This window comes from Protomyctophum bolini (assembly GCF_963924005.1).
Source record: "Protomyctophum bolini genome assembly, chromosome: 6".
In the NCBI taxonomy this organism is placed as follows: domain Eukaryota; kingdom Metazoa; phylum Chordata; class Actinopteri; order Myctophiformes; family Myctophidae; genus Protomyctophum; species Protomyctophum bolini.
In genome coordinates this window covers 26990714-27016005 of record NC_137867.1, presented here as the reverse complement: position 1 = coordinate 27016005, position 25292 = coordinate 26990714, and the positions used below count along the sequence as shown (strand labels likewise).

The 25292-nt window shown below is 40.3% G+C and overlaps 2 protein-coding genes across 2 annotated transcripts; one reads left to right on the top strand and one right to left on the bottom strand.

The window, feature by feature from the left end:
• Window positions 1-543: 543 nt before the first annotated feature.
• htra4 (HtrA serine peptidase 4) lies at window positions 544-15628 on the top strand. The gene is made up of 9 exons (XM_080765541.1): window positions 544-1120; window positions 5569-5668; window positions 5746-5950; window positions 7925-8119; window positions 9112-9144; window positions 11072-11186; window positions 12117-12174; window positions 13230-13325; window positions 14884-15628. Exons 1-9 carry the CDS (start codon window positions 661-663, stop codon window positions 15047-15049), a joined length of 1428 nt encoding a protein of 475 aa, XP_080621667.1. The 5' UTR covers window positions 544-660; the 3' UTR covers window positions 15050-15628.
• A 193-nt stretch (window positions 15629-15821) lies between these two features.
• On the bottom strand, window positions 15822-24736 carry tm2d2 (TM2 domain containing 2). The gene is made up of 4 exons (XM_080765262.1): window positions 24292-24736; window positions 24059-24146; window positions 21003-21118; window positions 15822-18035 (listed from the first exon to the last, which is right to left on the bottom strand). The coding sequence occupies exons 1-4, from the start codon at window positions 24603-24605 to the stop codon at window positions 17822-17824; spliced, it is 732 nt and encodes a 243-aa protein (XP_080621388.1). The 5' UTR covers window positions 24606-24736; the 3' UTR covers window positions 15822-17821.
• Between the last annotated feature and the right edge of the window lie 556 nt (window positions 24737-25292).

Below are 25292 nucleotides of genomic sequence, written 5' to 3'. Positions count from 1 at the left end.
TGAAAACCCGTAGTTTGACACGTCACATACTAACTACATAAAGCATGATGACATGTTGGGATTTTTTTTGCCTTTAGTTCTATATGTTGTTAATGGTATGGTCAAGTTAGCATCCAGTTTCTAAATGCTGGGGACCCATACTCAACATTTCTAACATAAAACCGGTGTACTAATATCCGGGTCCACAATGGGGCTCTATGGGCTGGCAAGACAAGTACTTACTACTTAGTATAGTCAGACTATATAGCCTCTCAAGGATTTTATGAAACATAACAAATATTATGCTCTCTAGCTCTAGCAACATAGGCGTGTCGTGTTCGTCACTTAAGAGAGCATAAATTCAAAACGATAAACGCATTCCAGAGCTACCGGGAGGACAACTGAGGACTTGTTGAACACAGAACCAGCATGTTGCCACTGGAATCTGGATGAAACAATTATGACAGATAGCCTATTAGACATACAACCCACGTGTAGTATAGCCTAAAGGCTGAATTTGTGGGGCAGGCCTAAAGGAACTCATAATAGTGAATATGGAAACTGCAGGCTGTGCGTGGCTTATATGGAAAACACGAGCAGCAAACGTTAATTTAAGTCGAGACGAGCATTGGACTCGTATGAGAAGGTGTTTTTGTTTTGACTCGACTGGTTTTCCTGAAAATGGGATATCACGTATGGACCATGACGAAGTTCACTTGTTTTGTAATCGCTGCCGTTCACGCGCGCGTCCTTATAAAGACACATACCGCTTGTCCGAATGTCTGCGATCCCTCTCGCTGTCCTCTTCAACCTCCGTCGTGTTATTGGGGCAAGGTCAAGGACACCTGCGACTGCTGTCCAGTGTGTGCAGCCGGAGAGGGTGACCCTTGCGGGGAACCGGGGGACAGAGTTTGTGGGGAGGGCATGGCTTGTGGTTCTTCAGAAGAACCTTCCGCCGCTGGTTCTTCTACTACCTCTGAGACGCGTCGCCGTGCCTGCGCGTGCACCTCCACCGAGGTGGTGTGTGGGAGCGATGGAAGAACGTACCCCAGTAGCTGTCGCCTCAGGGCGGAAAACAGGAGAGCAGAGCTTGGGGGGACTCCTCCGATTATTATGATGCAGCAAAGTCAATGCTACTCCGGTGAGTTCCCCTTGTCAGATTAATATTAAGAAGCACACTGACATGAGGCCAGAGGCCCTGAGGCTGTGGGCTGTGGCAAAAATATTTTAAGTATGCTACAACTGTGCATCGATTGGCCTACCACGATTCCCATTACAATTAGATATTAGTTGACAGCTGTGGGAATCAAACCGAGCAAAAATGTCTTGGTACAGGGCTGTGACTGTCTACTTGGGGAGCAGGGGCACAAAGGAGCAACTTTGACATTGACGTATTTGCTATATAATTAGTTATGTATATATATGTATTTGGTTAAAATGGGTGGGGTTTAAAAAAAGGCAAAAGCTTTGGTTAAAATGGGTGGGGTTTAAAAAAAGGCAAAAGCTTGCTCTGGTGCACTGGCCTAAAAGTGGGTCCTTAAAAACTGCTAAAACGTCTGAAATGTATGTATGTAGGTGGGTATGTATGTATGTGTGTAGTATTTTAAAAGGGGGGGCTTTTTAGTAAAAAGCCCAGCCCATAAAACCTTCCTATATTTAAAACAAATCCAAAATAAGTATGTATGTATGTATGTATGTATGTATGTATGTATGTATGTATGTATAATAATTAGTTATAGGCCTACTGCTTACTAATAATGTTCATTGTTAACCAAAGCTATCTATGGGTATGGGTATTATGCATGCTTAAATGTGTGAATGAATGAAATAGGTCCCAGACACTAATTGTCTGTCACTCTGTGTTCAAGACTACCTGTAACTGTAACCTCTTCTGAGACCCTGTCTCACTCTGTCTTTATTCTGCTGCTGTCTTCATGCTCATAAAACAATCATACATTGATCCAGAATGAAACTTATGATCCTGAACATCAAAATAGCTCATTTAAAAAATAAGCATCAAAATGTTATCACAGATCCCTGCTCTGCTAAGTAACTGCATTCTCCTGATAAAATTATGCAGAAGATGTAGCAATAGCTAATAAGCTATTGCTAACAAACATTTACTTTGAAAAATGTAATTACATTCACACATTTACTATAGCATTATGTAAAATTATTTTTTGGTTGGCAAAATCAGAACATGTTTGGGTAAGGGTAACACTTTTAACAACTTGACCTTTTTCTTCCTTCTTTCTTTTATACCAGCACAATAACAGTGAATAACACCAAACCCTCCTAGATGTCACAGTACAAATGCATTCTCTTTATGGTCGTCACTAGGCCGAAGGCATGAGGAGAGAGTCTAATCTCCGGCACCGTTGAGCGAATTTAATACATTTAATACATTTTAACAATACATGGCAATACATCAAATACATGCTAGAAATAAGGATCATAAGCAAGGTAAGAACACACATTATTGCAAGCAAGTGATACAGGCTATATGGAGTCTGAAGAGGTGAGTTTTCAGACTATGGCAAAAGATTGGGAGTGAGTCTGCAGTTCTGACTGCAATGAGAAGTGTGTTCCATAGTTTTGGATCCAGAAGGGAGAAGAGTTGGAGCGTTGTCCAGGTCGATGCCAGACTATTATAGCCTATAATATTTACTTCTCCCACGAGATCTACGTTGTTCATATTATTGTCAACTTTAGTCATCTTCTTGCAGAAAAGTCTCCTCTGTGTCCACAGATCAATAAACACTGTGTCACTGTGCTAGCCCCTACATGCTGGCCTTGGGGAGGGTAAAGACCACATGTGGGAAAATTATAGGTGGTTCAAAATGTTTACAAATATATATATATATATATATATATATGTGTATATAGATATATATATATTGTACCCTTTGTGAGAAAAAAAAGTGCTAAAAAATATTTAAATAATATTTCCAGTTCATCAAGTCCATTACAAATGTGATGGACAGGGTGATGTCACTGGTAGGCAGGTTTCTGAACTGTCTATCTACAGCCCTCCTCTGAGACACAGACAGAGGAGACAGAAATGTATTGGTAGTTTGGTACCATATTATCATGAGCATTAGTGAGGACCAATTATACAAAGCACTACTGCAGTGCTTATCGATCAGTTATTTTAAGTTTTAACACATCTGAACTAAACTGTCTTAAGAAACGCCTGCTTCAGAGCCTCAACCCGGCTCACAAAATAATTGGCAAATCAAGTTGGCCCTGCTTGAAATAACTGTCACAGATAGATTTACCACGTAAAATGTTGTGTATAAGCCATTAGGAACATGTGTACAGTATAATTAATTATGAGGTTAACACAATATCTCTCTATATCTCCATTTTTGTGTGTATAGACATGTACTACTACTCATAATGTACAGTAGGGAGAGAGGGAAAATGTTTCCCTCTTTTTTTTGTGAATTCATTTTGTCGAATCTGTATGGTAGTCTGTTGATAATAATTATGATATAAGTTATACGATTGGGGTGGTTGTAATTTGTCTCTTCTATTGAGACATTAGACACCTTTGACACGATCTTGCTTCTGGTTTGACACAAATTTTGATTTTGACCTGAAGGTCAGAAATCTATTTCTCCTCACAAGCAGGCAGGCTTTAGCTGAGTGGAAAAAATGTCAGCACAAATCTGCGGTAGAAAAGTAAAGTTAACATACTATTTTTGGGCATAATGCAATAAAGTACAGAGAGATAGGCAGTGTTTGCCATCAAGGTTCTGTTTTTATGTGCAAGGTCTAGGACAACCATTTGAGAAGGAAATAGGCTTATTAAATTACGGTAAATAGTTGATGCTCTGCCAAGGCAGGTCTTGGCATCAACATCAGTTCTATTGTCTAGGGTAATAATTTGCATATAAGGATCTTTCCACAGACATGGGCTCATGTTTGGACATTTGAAAAGACATAATGATGCTGTATATGGTGATATGAGGCATTGGTTCTTCCATAGACTGTATGTGAGAATTGCACAGGGATTATATTTGAGAGGTATATTGATATAAAAGGTTCCATAGCAAACTTTTTCTTTCCATGGTCGAAGTTTTCTTTGATAATACTTACCCATATTTCTTTTTCAAAAGAGCTCATTCATTCATTCAAGGGGAATACTTAAAACTCATCCAGTGCCACCAGTTGGATACCAGTTTTGGCCCTTGTTGCCACCGAAGCCCATTATAAATAAAATAAAGAAAATGTAATTATATTGTGCATGTCATCACCTGCACAACAGATTAGAGGAATTTTCAAAATATGGATTAAAAAAACCAAAAAAATAATATATATATATTCCAAAGGCGTCAGGTGGCACTGAGACTGAAATGATAATAGTCATAAATTGCCTCTGTCCAAGAGTAATGATAATAATAATAATATCTCAAACTTATATAGCGCTTTTCTGAGTACCCAAAGACGCTTTACATGGGGGGGCTTTACAGAGGTAACAACAAATTAAAAACAACTTTAATAGAAAAAGGAAAAATAACACTAAAAGCTAAAGAACATTAAAAGACAGTGAAAAGGGTTAGCTAGGGAAGGCAATTTTGAAGAGGTGGGTTTTGAGGGTGGATTTGAAGGTTTGAAGGGTGGGGGCATCTCTGCGTGCCTTAGGGAGGGCATTCCACAGGGTTGGGGCAGCAAAGGCGAAAGCTCTGTCCCCCCACGTACGGCATTTGGTTTTGGGGACGTCGAGGAGGTTTGCATCACCAGACCTGAGGGAGCGAGAGGGGGCATGGCGTTTGAGGAGGTCACAGAGGTATGGGGGAGCCAGGTTATTTAGTGCTTTGTAGGTGGTCAGGAGTGTTTTGAAGTGGATTCTTTGTTTAACCGGTAGCCAGTGAAGGTCACGGAGGACAGGTGTAATATGGTCTCTGGAACGGGTACTGGTGAGCAGGCGGGCAGCTGAATTCTGGACATATTGCAGTTTATTGAGGACTTTGGAGGTGGTGCCGAGTAGACATGGCAACCCCAGCCGTTCCCTAGATTGAGTCTTTCAAGCATTGATTTTGCATTTTCCCTCTAAAGACTTTGCCTTGTGGGCATACAGTCCTGCCTTCAGCAGCTGGCCTACGTTTATCACATCTGATATTAGCTTGGAAATAGCTGACATACCACTAAATCATGCATGGCTACTGGCTAGCAACCGTGGTGAGAATCCAGGAAAATATATAAAAACCATGTACAGTAATGTAATTTTGTGCTCAATGTTTGTTTGCATTCCCTCTCAGTCTTATAATGATGTAAATACTACTCTCTGATGTTGTTTGAACATGTGAAAATACTCACAGGTAAGCAGATGTGCCACTGCTTGCCTTAACACTAGCCTCCAGCATCATAACATGTCATTGACATTGGCAATGAAAACACAGCTGGGTTGTATTCGTGTGAATAAAACATACCAAATTTCTCTGATCTATACATAAGCTATCTGATGGAACTCTGGGTAATGGCTTTGTTTTTCCACCAAAATACTACTTGCGTAGTATTTTGTAATAGAACTCTTTAATGTCAGCATACCTTTTGACCTTGTGTTATATCCAATTATCCATACAGATGTCCAAAGACCCGGAAGCATGCGTTACAAGTTCAACTTCATTGCCGATGTGGTGGATAAGATTGCCCCAGCTGTTGTACATCTAGAGCTTTATAAAAGGTTTGTTTACAGTTATTTAGTAGCCATTTACACTCTTGTCTTTCCAGCATTATAATTTTCCTTTATTTCCTCACTAGGGTGGGATTTCCAAATGAAGAGATCCAGCTATCAAGTGGTTCCGGTTTCATTGTATCAGAGGACGGCTGGATCGTCACTAACGCACATGTCCTTAACAACAAGCAACAAATTAAAGTGGAGCTGAAAAGTGGCCAGCATTATGACGCAGTCGTAAAGGACATGGACCACAAGATGGACATCGCACTTATCAAAATTGAGTCAGATGTGAGTGCTCATTGGAGGCAGAAATGGGGCCCTTCCCCACTGTATTTTCACTCAGCTCTCCAAGATCCCTGATCTTAATTCTGTATTTAGTTTTTACACTGGCCTGGTGGTAGCCAGCTTGTCATCGGTGGCTAACATCAAAGCAGCAGACAGAGTATTAAACCTTCTGAGGCAGTCAGCCATATAGGCCAGGGAAGAGAATCTGAGCGGGCCTTCATCCACATTTCACTGCCATCATGTCCCATTTGTTATCTGATTTCCTCCAGGGACCATTTGGTTATGTTTTGTAAATTCATAGCATCAGCTATGTATTTTTTTTTCCTTTTTTGTACTTTGATGTGTTGCATGAATAAAACATTTGTCACTGCTCAGACCTACTTAGTCGCTCTGGATAAGTGCTCCTTTACATGGCATTAACATTTCCACTTAACACAACTTCACTAACAACAGTTTACTAGAGCGAGACGCTTAACCTTTTAATATCGCGTTGGCATACAGCATTCCTTTACCTGATAAAGAGAACATAACGAGAGACTGTTTCATTACGGAAAGGTCCCAGGTTCAGTTCCTACTGTAGCCATACGTCCTTTAAAAATGACATTAAGTAAGAAAGTACAACCTCAACCTGTTCAGGAGAGTCTTAAAATAACATGGGAGTAGTTGACAGTTGTAAATCACCATACTATATTTTACCGTTATGCACAGTGGGTTTGAGGCAGCAGACGGCAAAATGTGCTTTGGAGGGGAATCTGTTGTGACACAAGGCCCTATGCCCTGGAGATTTTTCCATGAAATATCACCCAGGTGTGATTGTCCCCTCTAGAGATAATAATGCTTCAGCATGGGAGAAGAGAAAGCAGGGAGACACAGTTTAGTCATGTTTAGCACGTGATCATTTCCACCGTCTTCTCATATATAGAATATTCGCTGAATTTTCCGTAAGCTTTTGGTGTGGAAGGTTGACAGTTTGTGGAGATCATTTTCTGTCGTTCTCAAACATTCAGAACCGTATAGCAGGGTAGACAGGACACAGTTCTGGTACAGTCCAAGTTTGGAGTTGGTGCTGTACTGGGCCGACTTCCAGACGTTGTTAAGCCTCTGTAAGGAGTTTCTGCCTTGCTGAGCCTGCTTGTGATGTCGCTACCTACGCCTCCATCATTACTTACTACGCTGCCTAAGTATGTGAAGTGTTCTGTTGTGGGTAGGTTTATTCCTTCTATGTGTACTGATGGGGGGTTTGGGGTGTTGAGCACCATCAGTTCTGTCTTCTGGTTGATCTTCAGACCTACTTGCTTTGCTAATGTGTTCATACGACTTGTTTTCTCTTGCAACTGTTGGTGTGTGTGGGAGAACAGAGCCAAGTCATCTGCAAAGTCGAGATCTTCCAATTGTGAGAAGAGGGTCCATCTGATGCCTCTTGGTATGTCTTTGGTGGTTCTTCTCATCACCCAGTCTATGACCAGGGTGAAGAGTAGTGCAGACATTAGTTACGCAAGTTGCCTCACTCCTGTTTTGACTGCGAAACTGTTGACTTTTTCTAATTTGGCATGTGAAATTGTTATAGAAGCTTTTGAAGGTCAAAAATGGAACAGATAAATGGAGTACTCACTCTTGATTGGCTGACATTGGAACCCACCTGAAAATGTATTTTCTTTCATTTATTAAAGAGCTGGAGAGACACAAATAGCTGATTTGCTCGTGCCACATATTACGTAAACTCTTCATTCATTGTCAATGGGAATTTAATGTTTGTGTTAGTTGAAGATGAAAATGAGGCCCTCAAACAATTAATGACAAAAGCTGTCATTAGAATGTTGCCCCAACTCAGTTCATCGTAGAGCACAGAGCTGTTTATGTTGAAGTGTTCCTCATCAAACCCCAATATGTTTTGTTTTGTGCAATCATTCATTCATCATGTTTGTTTTTGTTCCGGGGGAATCATCTAGTGTTTATTCTTCTTTGTTCGTCCTCTAGAGCCCTTTGCCAGTGCTGCATTTAGGCCAGTCATCAGACCTGCGTCCAGGGGAGTTTGTGGTGGCAGTGGGGAGCCCGTTCTCTCTCCAAAACACCGTCACCACTGGCATTGTCAGTACAGCACAGCGCAATGGACAAGAGTTGGGCTTCAAAGACTCAGACATGGAGTACATTCAAACTGATGCGATTATCAATGTGAGTGTTGAACAAAAGTGCATATTACTCGGTACGTGTACTGTACACATGATGTAACAACATGAATAAGTATTTACATGTAGCTGTAATTAATGGTGGTAATATAGTTTTGTTATCATAGTACTAACTAAAGCATTGGCTACAATGCTTTAAAAAGGAAATAATAAGTAATTAAGTCGTTTATCTCCTGTATTGCTACAGTGGCTATATCAGAGGTACAGAAATAGAAGCATGGCATCATTAAAGTGCAGGGGTTGACACTAAGGTCTCCGAGGCACTTGCCTGTTGGGCAAGTACAGGTCATGTTCTAGTTTGCCCAAAGGTCTTGCCCACTTGCCCTCAAAGTAAATAAACCATTATAAAATGATAGGTAAAATAATTATGTTCAATTTAACACTTACTTTTTATTACTTTCTGGGGCTGTGCAATAAAAAAATCATACCTCAATTTTTATGCCAAATACCTAGCTATGAATATGACTATGGGTTCACATTTAGTCTTTTTTATTTTGTATTCCACTGACCAGAGAGCTCTGGCCACGTATCTCATGTTTTATAGACGGTTGCGTCCCCTCTCAAGCAAGCACTTGCCCGGTCGGGCAACTTCAAAGCAAACTCCACCTGCCCGAAAGTTTAATTTACCTGCCAGAGGCAGGTAGGCAACGCTTAAGGCTCATGCATACTCCAGTTTTAGCTTGAGTATGAATGCGCCATGAGTGTCAATGCCTGACATGTTACGTGTCAGTTACTGGTATGATTTGATATATTAATCAGTTCACATTTTAATTTTTAAACAAGTAGGCCTACTTCTAACTGTTGGTAGTATTGAAATGAACACAAACAAAATTTATTGTAGAAAATGTTTCAACATTTGTAGAACATGGGAAATTATGTTTGCTTTATTTGAATTAATTTTATTTAATTTATTTCCCATGTCCTTTTTCAGTACATAACTATTCAGTACCAATATTGTTGTGTTCTGTATATTCACAGTATGGTAACTCCGGGGGACCGCTTGTGAACTTGGTAAGAGGATTTATGGTGCTGTTAAGAGAGCATATTATGTAATCTGCATATTTGTAATGCAGGCTATCTTTCTAGTTTTATGGCATAACGAAGAGTAAGGTCACAAATCTGTTTCATATTTAGCATTCAAGGTCCCCACTCAGCATTTTTGCTTTTAAGGCTAGATGTAGAAACCTTGTTTGGAAAGCATTTGTCCTGAAGGTTGGGTGTGAAGTTTAACTTAAAAATACAAAAATATATAAGCCAAATCTAAAATCCAAAATGTTGGAAAGTCTAGTTAGGTAAAAATCTATGTGGTGACACAATGGGTGTGGTATTAAAGGAATTAATACATTTTAATATTAATTAATTTAAATTAATACATTTCAGTTGGGGTCAATATTTAAGTTCTGGCTGACAGAGATCACTAGTTCATATTACCTGGGGATGAGCGCGCCCCAACTGTATACACTATACACTTGCTAAATCCAATTATGATCAACATTATTAATTGTCTCCAACTGGTTTGGTGGCTTATGTTGCTCCATCTTACCACAGCTACTGTGGGGTTTGTTTTATTTTATATCAAAGTGGGTTCTCTGTGAAATGCCATTGCTACAATAACAGTACGCACCATTGAAAATCACAGTTGTGTTGAAGGCGAATGCATGTACCGTCCCTGATCATTTTGTGTTTTGCATACACGCAGACACATGGAATCCAGCAGTATGTTTATTTCATTATTCATTTAATTAGTTGCTTTTCCACTGTATGGTACTGGAGCTTTACTTTTGTTTTCCACTGCTGATAGGACGGTATCAGGTAAACCATCTCGCCCCTCGATGGTACAGGGTTAGGTTTAGGCATAGTTTTACTGAGGTTAACCTCTGTAAAACTATGCCACCTAACCCTGTACCTAAACTTAACCCCAGTAAAACTATGCCTAGCCCTAAACTTATTTCTAACAGAAATAAGTAAAACTAAATAAAGAATACAAGAACCGCGGCACCGAGCGGTCGGCGGAAAAAATCGAGGGGTGAGATGGTTTAGGGGCGACCGTACCTCTTACCAGGGAGCTTAGGCTGTTGTGATGCAATGATACTGTAATCACACTTGGACGATTCTCTCTGCACCTTTTGGTATAACCTCAGCTCGTTTGTAACCATGACAGAGCAGAGGTGATACCAAAAAAAGTACATGTACTTTAGCCTGATGAGAAAAACACAAAAGGCGAGTAGTCGAATCCAGTTGAGCCAGTGCATTGCGTTGGGAAAGTGCCAATAGACTGTAATACTCACTCATGTGCTATCCATTGTTCACTCTGTCCACAGCTCCGGGGAAGACAGCCCCGTTTCTATAGGCTGCACTCTGCTCACAATAGGCCATATACAGATCCCCATCTGATATGCCAAATATTCTATTAAATTTGGGGAAATGGAAAAATCTGCTTTGTCAGACCCTGCCAATGCTCAATGCAATTGTGCAATTTCACATCGATTGGCCTACCCATTGAGGAGAATAGTGGATGCAGATAGTTTTCTCAATTTTATAGTAAGATTTTATAGTATGTGTGTGTTAAAATCATGTAAATGTCCTCCTGTTGCTTTGTAGCCTAACTCTAAAAATACTGTTCTTTTAGAATGGTTGCCATACCAACAGAATTTTCTATTCATCATCCCTTCGCTGTGGAGAAAAACCTCCCCAGATAATTTACTACAATAACCAAGGCTGATGTGTTCTAATTGCATCTCAACGGGAGGCAGAAAACGACCACATAATAGCCTTGTGGTGTTATGTATACTTTGGAAGATAATGATCACGATGTCAATTTGTCTCACTGCCATGTCTTCTTTTACTTGTGGCTAGAATAAAACTATCATAACAACGAATGTGCTTTCGATGGCCATCTCAACTCCTGTCTGTCCCTTCTTCTTTCTCTGTTTAACAGGATGGCGATGTAATAGGCATAAATACTCTGAAGGTGACCGCAGGAATCTCATTTGCCATACCTGCTGACAAGATCCGTCAGTTCCTTGCTGAGTCATATGACAGACAAATCAACGGTTGGTAGAGTGTATTTTTATTACATTACCTCCACCAGTGGAGTTGGACAGGGGTTCTATTTTTGCCTTATGTCCAAAAGTTATGATCAGATTTTTGTTAAACCTTGTGTGAAAACTTTGGTTGTGATTAATGTTCCACTCAGATTGGCCAAAGGTATGTGTGAGAGTGGCCATGGCTTCTCATAAAAAGGAATGTAACTTCCAAAAGGATTCACACAGCACCATGAAACTTTATCAGTCTCTTTAAGAGTTGTGCATCGCTCTGGTGCCTGCCTGTTGGAAATTCCCACAGGTAGTAAATTCTTACAAGACTCCTATATATTATATCTCTGCTGTCGGGCAGAAACCAGCTAACTCCAAAATGTTCATTTCAGGAAATGAAAAAATAAACACATTTGGAGGGGGTGAAGTTAGCCGGTTTAGGATCCAATGGAGTTAGCTGGTTTGGAATTTTGGTTTTCAAGTGTCTGTCTTCTCTATATTCTAAAAACTGTTCCATTTCCTCTATATTCTAAACTGATAGTGTTCTCTCTCCTCTATATTTTGCTAACTCTGACTTTGTAACAGTTTACACTTTTGGCTTTTACTAAAACCAATATGACTCCACAACATATTAACCATGAGACTTTGTGTGCCTATAAGCGGACATAAGAGGCCTCTCAGGTTTAAACTAGGTCTGGGCGATATGACTACAAATCATCATCAAACACAATATCCTGTGTTTGGGGAGGGATGCGGGGAGAGTGATATTTGTCACCACACGTACCCCTACGGGATTATCAGCATCCTACCCTTTGCCTCTCATATTGTATAGTAATATAATATATTTACATTGTTTGACATTTGAGATATTTTGTATATTTTGTTTGTAATTTGTGTATATCTGACTTGACTTTTATGAATATTATGTTTTTATGTTATGGCCATCAGGAAAGACACAACCTAAGAAGAAATACATGGGTGTCCGGATGCTGGAGCTCACCCCGTCGTGAGTATACATTTGAAATAGCTATTTCTGAATCCCCAAGTCCAGCTTAAAAAGTATTCAGTGAATACTTCAAAAACACAGGCCCTTACAGCTTCTCAAAAGTTTGCACTTTTTAAGGAAATATATATTTTTAATAGTTGATATTGTTACTTTAATGGCAGGAGCTCATTTTCTGTAAATGTTATATTTTTTCTTTCAAATTGATAATTGATTCCAGAGTGCCTCTGACATGCAGAGGATTCTGTCTGCGTTATCATTAGCATCTACTCAAATCAACCATAGCTGAGCACAAATGATAGGTGCAATGTTCTGGTTATGGAACTAGTATCATTGAAGAAATGTATTTGTACGCTCAGTGCCATAATGTTATTGGCCAGCATTTCATCAAGGTATGACAACCTATTAGCCCAAACAATTGTCAATAAACTTTTAAAGCAGAGTTGTACTAGTGGGGGCTGTCGCCTCACAGTTAGAAGGTCCTGGGTTCGATTCCCGCTGGCGACGCTGTGGGCGCTGGGGGCGTGTTCCCGCCTCCGCGTCATCAGTGCCCATACCCAAGGCGGGGTTGGAGAAAGGGCCCCTCTGTGTGGAGTTTGCATGTTCTCCCCGTGTCCCCTAACCTAGGGTACCCTCACAAAAAACATGCAGTAATCCTGGTCTCTAATCTGCCTCCCCCTGGCCAGCCGGGGCGCCTGATGGAGGGGAAAGGAACTGGTTGGAATAACGTGTTCCTTCCACGTGCTACGTCCGGCCGGGGAAACGCTCCCCTGTCAGGTGAAAAGAAGCAGCTTGGACGCCTCATGCATAGAAGGAAGCATGAGGTCAGTCCGCTGGCCCCCAGGTTGGCAGAGGAAGTGCAGCGCCCAGGATTACATTAGATAATTGACACTGGGTGAAAAAATGGGTTACAAAACCGTGGGATAAAATAAACATTTAGGAAAAATAAATGTGTACTAGTTACTTTTATTTAATAAGCACAAATTACTAATGATAAAGATTACATTTTGAGGTGCCACTAAATTATGAAAGGCTGTTAACTTCTGCTCTGTGTCCAGATTGATCCGAGAACTCAGGGAACAAGAGAGAGACTTTCCAGATGTGAGCTCAGGAGTATATATTTATGAGGTACTCCCAGGAACAGCTGCCCAGAGGTAAGAACTAAACCCATATACAGCCCTTATTGCAGAGGTGGAACTGCCATCCGTCTGCAGTGGGATTGTGATTAAACGTGATATTGGTAGCTAGATGCTGCCTGCACTTTTGTGTGATTTCAGTGTTGTATCTCTCTGGACCAATGTGAGGCTCACTGGCCTGGCATTACATCCCTGGGCCTGTAGGTACTACGCTTCTCTTCTGTGCCATTCCGCCAATATACTTTAAATAGAGCACTGAAGTCTGACGTCAATATCAGTAGAGGGTGCTAAATCCACAGGTTCATGTACTTTTTATTTGCATTGTAAACCCCATAGGGGGATTTTAGATTGCTTTATATAAGAACTGTGTTTTAAAAATAAACAAATCATCCTGGCTGTTTCACTCCTATGGATATGAAGAACCAACTGACTGAGAGAAAACTCTATTGTTACTGCTGCTGAATTAGTAACATTTTCGCTAGAAACAGACTTTATGAAATATGAGTCGTAAACGATACAGAGACACCGCCCCGACAATATCGCAGAGACAGTTTGTTTATTGGACCACAATTCTTATATGAGACAATTAAGAGGACCCCATGTTATTCTCCATAGAGAAAAACTTCCATGAACCAGGGGATGAGCGAGTGACGTCAGGACTTCGGCACTCTATTAAATATTCCTTATGAAACTTTTAGAAAGAAAAGAATAGTTGGCAGTCCACTCTTCCTCTTCCTCTTATCCTCTATGCCATGCCAACAGACACCCATTTTGGAGTCAAATTTAAAAAAAACTAAACTAAAAAGATCCAAAGCTATGCTGCATTATTGGTTACCATTCTGTATCAGCAGGCATGCCTTGACATACAGTATATTCACAGAAAGGTGTTATTTGGCCACTGTAATATTAATTAGCATTGCAGCACTGCGTCTGGAAGTGCGTCTGCTAAATTCCTAACTGTAAATTGTGCAGGCCTCTGGATAATCTCAGCAGGCTGGAACAAGAACATTTACAGTATGTTGTTCTCAAGGCTGCAGACTACATTGTGGTCCGTTTGCTCATTAAACTATACTATCCAAAGACAATGTATGGCATGAAGCAGATATTAAGTACTACAACAGCTATCTTTGAGCCTCTGTAGCCTAATTATAATTCCAAGGAGACCGCTGGTGAACACTTCACTGTAGTTTAGCAGCTCTAACTGTAAAAGCCCAGTAAACCTTTGCCTAGTTTTAAGAACACAGAGAATGGGTCCTGATTGCAAAACTACAACTACTGTTTACAAGCGTAGTTGTTTACCTCAACCTAGCTTTAAACCTGATCAGTAGAATCTTACAATTAATCTGTTAAACAAACAAGTAATCAACAGGAATGCCCATTACAAGCCTAAGAAAATAAAGATATGTGTATATAACAAATAATGTCAGTATTACAGGACTGTACTGACAACCCAATTTATTGTTTGTCTTTGTTGAGAGAGACGCCAGAAACAAGAATCAACATGTTTTAAATGTCATCCATTTTTCTTGGCTTTCTTCTCAATGTGTGTGATGTATTGTGTTGATTTGTTCCACAGCGCTGGTATGATCAATCATGATGTGATTATTGGCATCAACGGACAGCCAATTCACACCACAGAGGAAGTGACTAAAGCTGTTCAGTCTATCATTACACTGTCCGTGTTGGTGCGACGCCATGACAGAGATGTCACACTCACAGTCATCCCTAATGAGATTGATTGATGAGTGAATTGTTTTCTAAGTGTGGCTGTCATTGAAATACCAACATGCAATTTGTATGGCCTCAACCAAATTATTGAATTGAACTCAACTCTATTGTGGTAATAGAGTTCCCCTTAAATATACCTGTAATGTTGTAGTGCACTTCTGTTGCACTGGTTTGTACAGCACCATGCTTTACAAGAAGCTCTAGGATCAATACAAATGTAACCCAATTATAAAAACAGCAGTGCTACAAGCTTTATCTCTTTATATATAAGTATTTTTATTATTATTATTATTTGTATTTATTACAGTTTTATTTTTATTTGTATTATTATTAATGTCTCTTATTTTACCCCCCTTTTAAGTTTATTAATTATTTCACATAACCATGTGATCCCTTTCTTTGTATCTTAGTTATGTACTCAACCTATTGGTTTTATACCCGTGTATGTTTGTATGTCTGGCCTCGTTGGGAAAGATGGTGGGTGGGGAGGATTGGGAAAGGAGTTGTGGGAGAAAATGTAAAAAACAAAGAGTTGTATTTTCTTTCTGTGCATATGATGTCATACTCTTTGAATAAAATGTATTTAAAAAGGTGCAGTGCTCATTACGTATATTATGAGATGCTTAAGTTATTTTCATTTATTGGAATACCGGTATTTGGTAATCCACATTACCAGCAGGAAAATCACACACACACACCGACTATAGACATATACATAAACATGACTGTACCATACCATTTACCACTTCCATCAAGCGTTTTTCTGAGACATGTTTTATTGAGCTGTGAAAACTGATAAGACGTTTTTGCTCTTAACAGAATGTACCCTTACAACAAAAAAACATTGGAGATCAATTAACTTAAAATATGTTTTATGTCCAAAGGAATATGTTTCAGATTGTTTCAAACATTAACATGAGGCAAAACAAATACACAATAATGAACAGTTGAATACATTCAACTTAAAATATAAAACACCAACCAAATCAGCATTTGGAGTAGATCAATATTATGTACAACATTTTACAAGCACAAGGTTGCAACTCCATATATCCGCAAAATGGAGGACTAACACCCCTGGCACATACTGTAGAACCAAAGACATAGAAAGGTAGACTCCTCTTTCGGCTCTGGGGCGTCTGTATCCCGAGGAAAGGCAAGCTTCTGTGACGTACGCAGAAGCTTCCGCATGCGTCACAGAAGGGGACGTTCGGTAGGCCAATCAGAGGCAATGTAAACGTTTGTTTTCTCATGCGAATAAAGCCTTTGAATTGATTTGTTTGACAAGTTCCGGAAAAGACGTGCTGTGATTGGCCAGTAGTCACTTTGAGTGGCGAGCACTTCCGTTTGACTTCCGTCTTCCCTGAGATACAGGTTGCTCCAATGAACTGCAGCGGCCAATGAGGTTACGGTATCTAGATTTTTACAGCTATGAATAGAACCTCCTCCAGTGGGTGTTCACTACACTTCTGGTGTAACAACAGTACAGTATGTAATGGTACAGTTTACAGGTGGAGACTGGAAACAATAACCTAGACTGAATTTGTGTTGTAAGGATGACATCAGCACGGAATTATATCACTTGCCAAGAACATGGGCTCACCACTTAAATACCGGTATTGGCAGGTGTGGTCTTATCTAATTAGTTATTGTCCCTCTCATAAGTTGATTCTAGTTGAATGGCTAAATTATTACAGGGAATGGAAAACACAGATTTGTCTCACCCGTCTCTCCTATTTATTTAGCCTATGCTCAATGGGTTTGAGAAATCACAGTGGAATTACGAGAATGTGAAATCCATCCTAAAGCATTATAGCATATGGCTGCTGGCATTGTGCCTAGTGACTGGACAGAAAGGTTGCAAATCCAATCATCACTATGTTCCGTTGAATTGTCCTTCAATGGTCTGGTTTAACGCAGCAGATTCAGTGTGATACGTAAAATACAAATATTCCATTCCAAATCCTGGCTCGTTATTAAACAACTTTTCAAGTATTTCGATTAATTACATTATACCGGGAGTTTGAATTAGTCTTGGTAGGCCTTATATTGCGTTCACACGGGTCTACCATTCATTGTCAGTGGAAGCCAGCGACATGACGATGCAAAGAAAAGACGCAATGATGCATGTAGCTGCAGCTCCAAATGATACTCCCATTCATCTTTGCATCTGCCCTTGTGAACACACCATAAGGGTAAAGAACTTTGCCCTTTCCGGTATAATATCACTAAAGATTCCGGTAATTTCCTAGATGTGTCATTACTATGCATCATGGTGTGCCATGTTTGTACTTGCTTGCCTTGGTGTGCTGCCTAATCAGTGTACAGTAGTATGTTCTTTTTTGTTTGTTGAACCTATTTGACAAATTATAAAGTACAACATTCACCATCTAAACAGCCTATAGAGGACATAAGCCTAGCTATGATATTGCCAGGCAACAACCAGACACGGGTCTGTGATCAACTTGTGTAAAAACTCTTAAGGCTCATTCATAGTCTGGATTTTCGGTGGTGAGGTGACCACTGCTCCGGTGGTGAGGTGACCACCGGAGCTGAAATAACGTTGAGCGGTGGGGAGTAAAAACAGAGAGAAGGACTGGGCGGTGGTTTGCTCTTCACCGCGGCTCGTGACGTCATGTTGTAGTTCAGTGGTCACCTCACCACCGAAAATCCAGTCTATTATGTATGAGCCTGAAGTCCTCCATAGTACATGACTGAACACCACTACTAGTTGTCAAAGGAAGATTGATAGTGACCAGTCTTTTGCCTGTGGCTATGTTTCGGCCTCAGTAGTAGGTACACCAGTTGCTGTAGTCGCTAGGCATCAGCCCACCAGTGATAAGCAGTATGAGGTCGACAAACCACCATATGCCCAACCCTCCCAGGGTCAGCAACTTGCCCACAGCCGTACCGGTGTGTCCCAGGCAGAAGCGGTCGACTCCGAAGCAGCCCAAGAAGAAGGAATAGAGCAAGGTTGTGATGAAATAGTGGCCTGTGTATCTACAATAGACACAAACAAAGCAGCAGTTTCAGTTTACTTAAATTCAATTAATCTTATTTCAGGTCAAAACTGAAGTAAGGGAAATTCGGTTTGCAGACAGACAATATGCACCATATAGACAAAGATAAATTGATAAGACCAGTCAGGTAATCAATAACCTGATAATGCTTTTAAAAAGACCGGTCACTGCAAAATATAACAGTCGCATACAGAAACCGACCAAGCATAATATTAACAAAATAATCATATTACAAGATTTATGCTAATATTGCAACTGGATTTGTAGACCTGACATTTTGTACAGCTCCAGAATAGTTTGTATAGTATTTCTATATGTTGAATGGAAATATTGCAATTTCAATGTATTATTCTGCCTCAAAAGACACTGCCTCATTAGATTAGACTACAAATTAAGCAACCTAACTGCAGTAGTGCAACAGTAAATCCACTGGATCTTCAGTTGACAGAATGACCAAGATATACAGTCAAATATGACTAATAACCTCTGCCTGTATTAATTAAGATCCCCAGTCTGCTGAGTTGTTCAATATGTGCTACGAACTGAATGTTCTGACTGACGATTGTTAAATGGAAAAAGGGAATAGACGGAGGGCTCAGATCTGCTCAAATTGCTTGTCTTTACAATTACACCATCCTGGAGTGTTGGTCTAGTTCTACAGTTTCCCTTCTGTGCCAATCCCGCCTTACCTCCCTCTCACCTTTCTATTGTTCATCCGTCTCAATAAAGAAATTAAGCCGTAGGGAAACAACGAATGCCATGCATGTGATAATTTGTTTATCCAATAGCCTTATTTATTTACAAAGACACCAAGTAAATAGCATGTGATTGACATTTTCTCAACAGTCAATGAGCTGTCAGGCACTAATACCATGCCTCACAATGTTTGGTACACAGCCATTCAAGTCTGTTTTGTTCTCTCTCTCTCGTATCTCAACAGTAAATCCTTAAAAAAAAGGAAAAGAGACGGCAGGAAATCTGCATCTATGTTTGACATTGACCATCCTTATTACAGCGAGGTCACTTGTGATGCTAGTTCAGTGTGCAGTGGCACTTTTAACTTGTGCCGATTGGTCAGCACTCAGCTGCCGTAGGGAGAGCACCCTCTTTGTCCTCTTATAAACCCCCTCGATTGGTCAGCTGCCGTAGGGAGCCCACCCTCTCTCTGTCCTCTTATAAACCCCCTCGATTGGTCAGCTGCCGTAGGGAGAGCACCCTCTTTGTCCTCTTATAAACCCCCTCGATTGGTCAGCTGCCGTAGGGAGCCCACCCTCTCTCTGTCCTCTTATAAACCCCCTCGATTGGTCAGCTGCCGTAGGGAGAGCACCCTCTCTCTGTCCTCTTATAAACCCCCTCGATTGGTCAGCTGCCGTAGGGAGCCCACCCTCTCTCTGTCCTCTTATAAACCCCCTCGATTGGTCAGCTGCCGTAGGGAGAGCACCCTCTCTCTGTCCTCTTATAAACCCCCTCGATTGGTCAGCTGCCGTAGGGAGCCCACCCTCTCTGTCCTCTTATAAACCCCCTCGATTGGTCAGCTGCCGTAGGGAGCCCACCCTCTCTGTCCTCTTATAAACCCCCTCACTCCAAGAGAAGGGCTGGTGCATATACTGAATGCAGACAAATGGCAGTAGTGATTGTATCTTTGGCAATACTGCCATCTAGTGGTCAAATAACATCAACCACATACTTTCAACAGTATTTGATTCCAAATGAATCAAGAGTACATGGCTAACATTATTTTATTTATTAAGTATTTAACTGAAGCTTATTGGTTTGGGGGAGAAGGGGGGGCGCTTAACTAGACTATAGTTTGAAAATACAAATATTTTGTATTTTTTTGTATTGCATCAATTAACACTTAACAGCACAACAACAGGAAAGGAGCATTTAGAGGGGACAGCATGCTACACTAGGCACAAAACAACAATTATGTGGTAAACACACAAAGTCACTGGGGTGCCTGAACATTTGATTTGTTTATTTGTTTATTATTCATTCAGTTCCTAAGCACTGGTTTATCACTCTCAATGCAAAACTAAAGAGAGAAATCAGACAGCTGTCAGATCAGTAACCAAGCTGTTAGATCAGTGTACATACTGTAGCTGATCATAATCATCATATGAGAATATACAGCACCCAGTTTTTGTTCCCAAACCCAAGTGTGATTTGTGATCACACAAGATAAAATGTCAGGTAATCAACTAATCCAGGGGTGGGCAACTGGCGGCCCGGGGGCCACATGCGGCCCCCACCTTCACTTAATGTGGCCCTCAGGTTCATATCAGAATACTGATATAATATTGGTTCCACAACATGCAAACATGACCTGCTTTAATTACTTCAGTATAAATTAGTGGCTCAATGCTCAACACACGTATAATTAAAGGCATTTGAAATTACATAAAAATGTAAATTTTCAGGACAATTCGAATATAGCAAAAATAGCCGATCTACAAGCTCAAAACACGTCGCACTGCGACGCGTTTTGAGCTTGTAGATCGGCGACAGTAATATATGGCCCTAGGGAGTGATAGGCCACTATATTATAGTGGCCCTCTCCATCGTCAAAGTTGCCCACCCCTGAACTAATCAATAACCTGATAACGCTTTTAAAAAGACCAGTCATTGCAAAATATAACAGGGAAAAAAACATTAAATTACTACCTAATGCGCATAGGGTATTTATTTCGTTGGTCTGTAAAATCTCAGAATAAATCGGATCTCTGAACAAATTTCACAGCTCCAATGACCAATGAGTCCAGGTCCTTTTGTCAGACTGAATCGTCCCAAATTGTCATGGGTCCACCCAGGTTCAGAGTTTTGAAAGAAATCTCGGAATCTGACAAATTTCACAGGTCCATTTCTGTTCGGGTCGTTATATTTTACCTGTGAAAAGCTCTATTACATACTATTCTATACTTTGTGTAACCAGCATGACATCACTTACTTGATGCAGGGCACATTCCCTCTGAGGAACTCTCTGGGTCCAGCACACTCAATGTTATCCAGGGCAGTGCAGATAACTGGTGTGTGGTTCACTTCTTTCTGAGTTTGGCCTCCCCACTAAACACAGTGACAAGAGGTGAGATGTGTAACGGATGAAAAGATTCAGACTAGATGGTTTTGAGCACACTGTTAATCTACAGTAATATTCTATACAATGGTCAATACATTGCATTCTAAAATATGACATATATATATAAATAAATATGCCATTATAATTATAATGTGGAATAATCTACCAAAACTCATTAAAGATCTCGACTCCCTACAAACTCAAAACTAAACGAAACAAATGTCTGACCTCAAAATACAAATACATAGTTTAACTCCTTGCATCCTCTGCCCCCGACCCCACCCCTCCTTTCTCTGTAAATATACCCGTTGATGGTGATTCAACAGAGTTAGTGAGTTTACTAATATGCCTATATGCATGTACAGTATGTATTATAATGTTTAACTGACGAATTGAGTACAATGGACCACAAGGGAAACAAGCACCCTGCAGATTGTTGTTATCCTTTTAGTATAACCTTTGACTGTACTACCTGTACTGTTAACAAAACAAACCTGCTAATAAAGTAATCAATCAATTACACAGTGTTGTGTTAATTGATTTGTTTCCAATGGGGCATAATGGAATATGATGATTGACAATGCCAAATGCCATTTTCATACTTTAAAGCTATGTCAAGGACCCCCAAATTAATGTCTGCTGTCAGGAAGAAACCACTTAACTCCATAATGTTTATTTTTCAGGAAATGAATATGATGAAGCAATAATGCCTCATGATTTATATATTGTCTGTAAGAGCCATTTATTTTCTGTTCATTTTATTTCTATGTTTTTTGATGACATCATTCCAAGGGTTTGGTCAAGGCCAAGGTTGGCCAGGTTATTTAATGAGACCTAATTGAATGCTCTGTTGTTGCTGATGTGAAGTCAATAGTTTTGATTTATATGGTTTTGACACTCTTTTCTTTTATTTAATACAAGTTACAGTGAATAAATATATTTTTTTAACTTTAAGTCAACGTTTGGACATCAGTCATTTCATCACGCCTGAACTAGATCCTCTGCATCGGGCAACCAGTAGCCCAAAGTAATAGGACTTTGACGTTACATTGTCAATTACTTCCATGAGAGGGGGAGTGGTGGTGGAGTTAGCCGTTTTAGCAGACAGTTTGAGGGTCCAATGGAGTTAAGCGGTTTTGTCCCGCTTTTTACTACTTTTCCTTGGTTCAACAATATTGTTCAATATCACTGATTTATGGAAAAATAATAATCAAAACCCTCAAAAATGGAGTTAGGTGGTTTCTTCCCGACAGCAACGATATGTATTAATTAATCTGACCCATATCTGATGTATATTGTGCCAGGGACAAACATACAAGTTTGTGTTGTTAAAATATGACATTATCCAAATATTTCAAAACATCACAATGTGACACATTGAGAGCTTTTAGATCTGATAGCCAATGTATATAGGGTTAAAGTGGTCAAACTGATTTTGACTGGGGAGTGGGCTCCCCCTTAACCTCCTCAAGGACCCCTGGGGGTCCCCTGACCCCACTTTGAGAACCACTACTTTAAAGGTTTCCCAGAAGTGAACAGAAAGGTTATGTTAAAGGGTCAGGACACCCCCCCACTCGTCATATATTTGATCAGAATTGAGAAATGAAAAGAAAATGTAGGCGTGGTTATCCGTTGTCGTGGGGGAGAGTGGGGGGAAGAGAACAGAATGGAGTGTTCATATCATTATATTCTGAATCAACGCCACAGAGAGCTGAACACCTCGAAAATGCGACTTCTGAAAACAACAATTAAAACTAGCTGTTACACGTTACAGTGTTACACAGATTCTGCAACTTCATGGCAAATGTACCCCTAAAACGAATAAGTTGTTTACAAACAAGCAGTCAGATATTAATATCTAGGGTCCAATTTACTGCTGCCCGTACTTCTCTTTCGCCAGGCAAGGCTGCAGTGATCAGCTGGGGAACACACGGTGCTGGGAGCTGTGTGTGTATATGCTCGGAGAAATGTCTGTTTAGATAGATAGGTCATGGTTTATCCAACATTATTACATACAAGGAAAAGGGGTTGTCATGATACAGTTGACCGAAAAGGAAAGGGCTGAAGCCGAATCTTATTATGCCCACCTTTTTGAGATTTCAGTAATCTCGTATAAGGAAACAAATAAAGAAATAAAGAAATCCGTCAAGACGAAGAGAAGAGAACCAGTATGCAGACGAAGCTAACGAAAATACAGAAGCTGCGGAGAGCTGCTGTGTCTCTCTACTCGTCAGCAATGAAAGAACGCCCCCTAATTCAAATCTATATGAAACAAACATAAATTAGATATGCCTATATCACGTTGCAGAAACCGAACACATCATGTAGCTCGTAAGCATGTAACTAGAGGTGCAGCAAAGAGACTATGGGTTTTATCTCCCATTGGCTTAGAGGATACGGCTTCATGATGCAGTGTTCAGACTATAATTCTAATCTTGCATAGGACCGCCTGAGTCATACAACTGATACTGCCTGCTTGATTTAACAACGCAATATGATTTTTCGTCGTTATATATTTTATTATTGACATTAAAAAAATTAAAATAAATTGTGCCCCCTCAAAAATCTCAATTGCCCCCTCAGTCATTTCATCCTGGCACCGGGCCTGGTACTGTCCAAAGCTTAACTGTAACATTAAATTGGATTGGCACCACTAGGCGCGATTGTATGTATTGTTTTGGTTAAAACAAGTGTTTTATTAAAAAGGTGAAGGCTCTATATTACGGTAGTGAATAAATAGTAGACTTTTCCTGTATCCTAAAAATCCTGTAAGAGTTCTCTCTCCCTTTGACACCCTGACCTCTGAAAATGTATTTTCTGCTGTTACATCTTTAATAACATATACAGCAATTTAAATATTGGTAAATTGTACACTATATTATGCTTATAGTTTTGATGAATGAATGAATGAAGATCAAATTATTTACCCCGACACAACCGTGGCCCAGCTCCAGATATGCGCTGTTGTTGCCTGCGTGATCCACGGGGTCTTGACAGAGAACAAACTCCTCCGGTCTTCAGAAGATACCATCGATTGGTCATGGATGAAAATAAATAAGTGTGAACGCAAATTTGAATGATTGTCTGAATACCATTACGTACATGCATGTACAGATAGTATGACTAACTGATAATGCTAACACCAATGTTTGATACTTACAAATAACTGCAGAGGACGACTGGAGACGGGGGTCTGTATTCATACTGCTCGCTAACGTTGTTATCATCATGTCCTCCTCCGTCGTTGTTATTATTGCTATGATATAATGTGATGTTCTCCTGCGGCTGTTCGCTGAACGGGAGGACCGTCGCTCCCTGTGCCGAAGCAGCAGCAGCAGGCGGCGGTGGTGGCTCCGATGTTGTTGTAGTTGAATTCTGAGAGTGAATTCCTTCGAAACATTGCAACAGCAGCACTGTGAGCAGCAGCAGCACTTGTCCGCACAGTAAAATGTAATTGACGGAAATCCTCGCCATCTCGTAGCGCTACATGAACCGGCGTAAAGACCTCATTTGACAACGATATCTCTAGACTAGTCTAGATAGTATACCTTATACTCTAAGCTAGATACACACTATCTACCAGATTGTTTTTGTATGTCTATATTTTGTCCCATTAATATGACGTCATTGAACAGGATGTATCCATGGTGCCATGTCCTAGCCTACTCTATGGCTCTGGTGCCATCTAGCGGCTAGACCTGAATATGTATTAATGGCATTACAATTTGTTACCAAAAAGTTGGTCAGAAACAAACGCCTGTGGTCTCTCCGAAGCTAGTCCTAGAGATTATGTCTTGTGCATTATTATTCATGATCCGCACAGCGAGTGTAGTGTTAGTGTACTCACCCAATATTCATTCCTAATACTTGGAGTCAGATATTGTTTCGAAAGTTCTGGCAGAAACGTGTGTTTAGCCTACTGTTTAGTGTTTAGTCAAATATCTCCACTTTTGCATGAGCTGCACACGGAGGACGACATTCTCTCCGACAGGGGCGAGAGGCCTGGGATGACAGCTGGACTGAATTTATCAAAACTTTTTGATCACTACAAACGTCATCACAAATGTAGGTGGTGTGATTAATTAACCGGCCCGCACATTCATTTGTCTAGAATAGTAGAAAACTGTAAATAGGGCCTAATCTAGTAAAGGTCTATAAAAA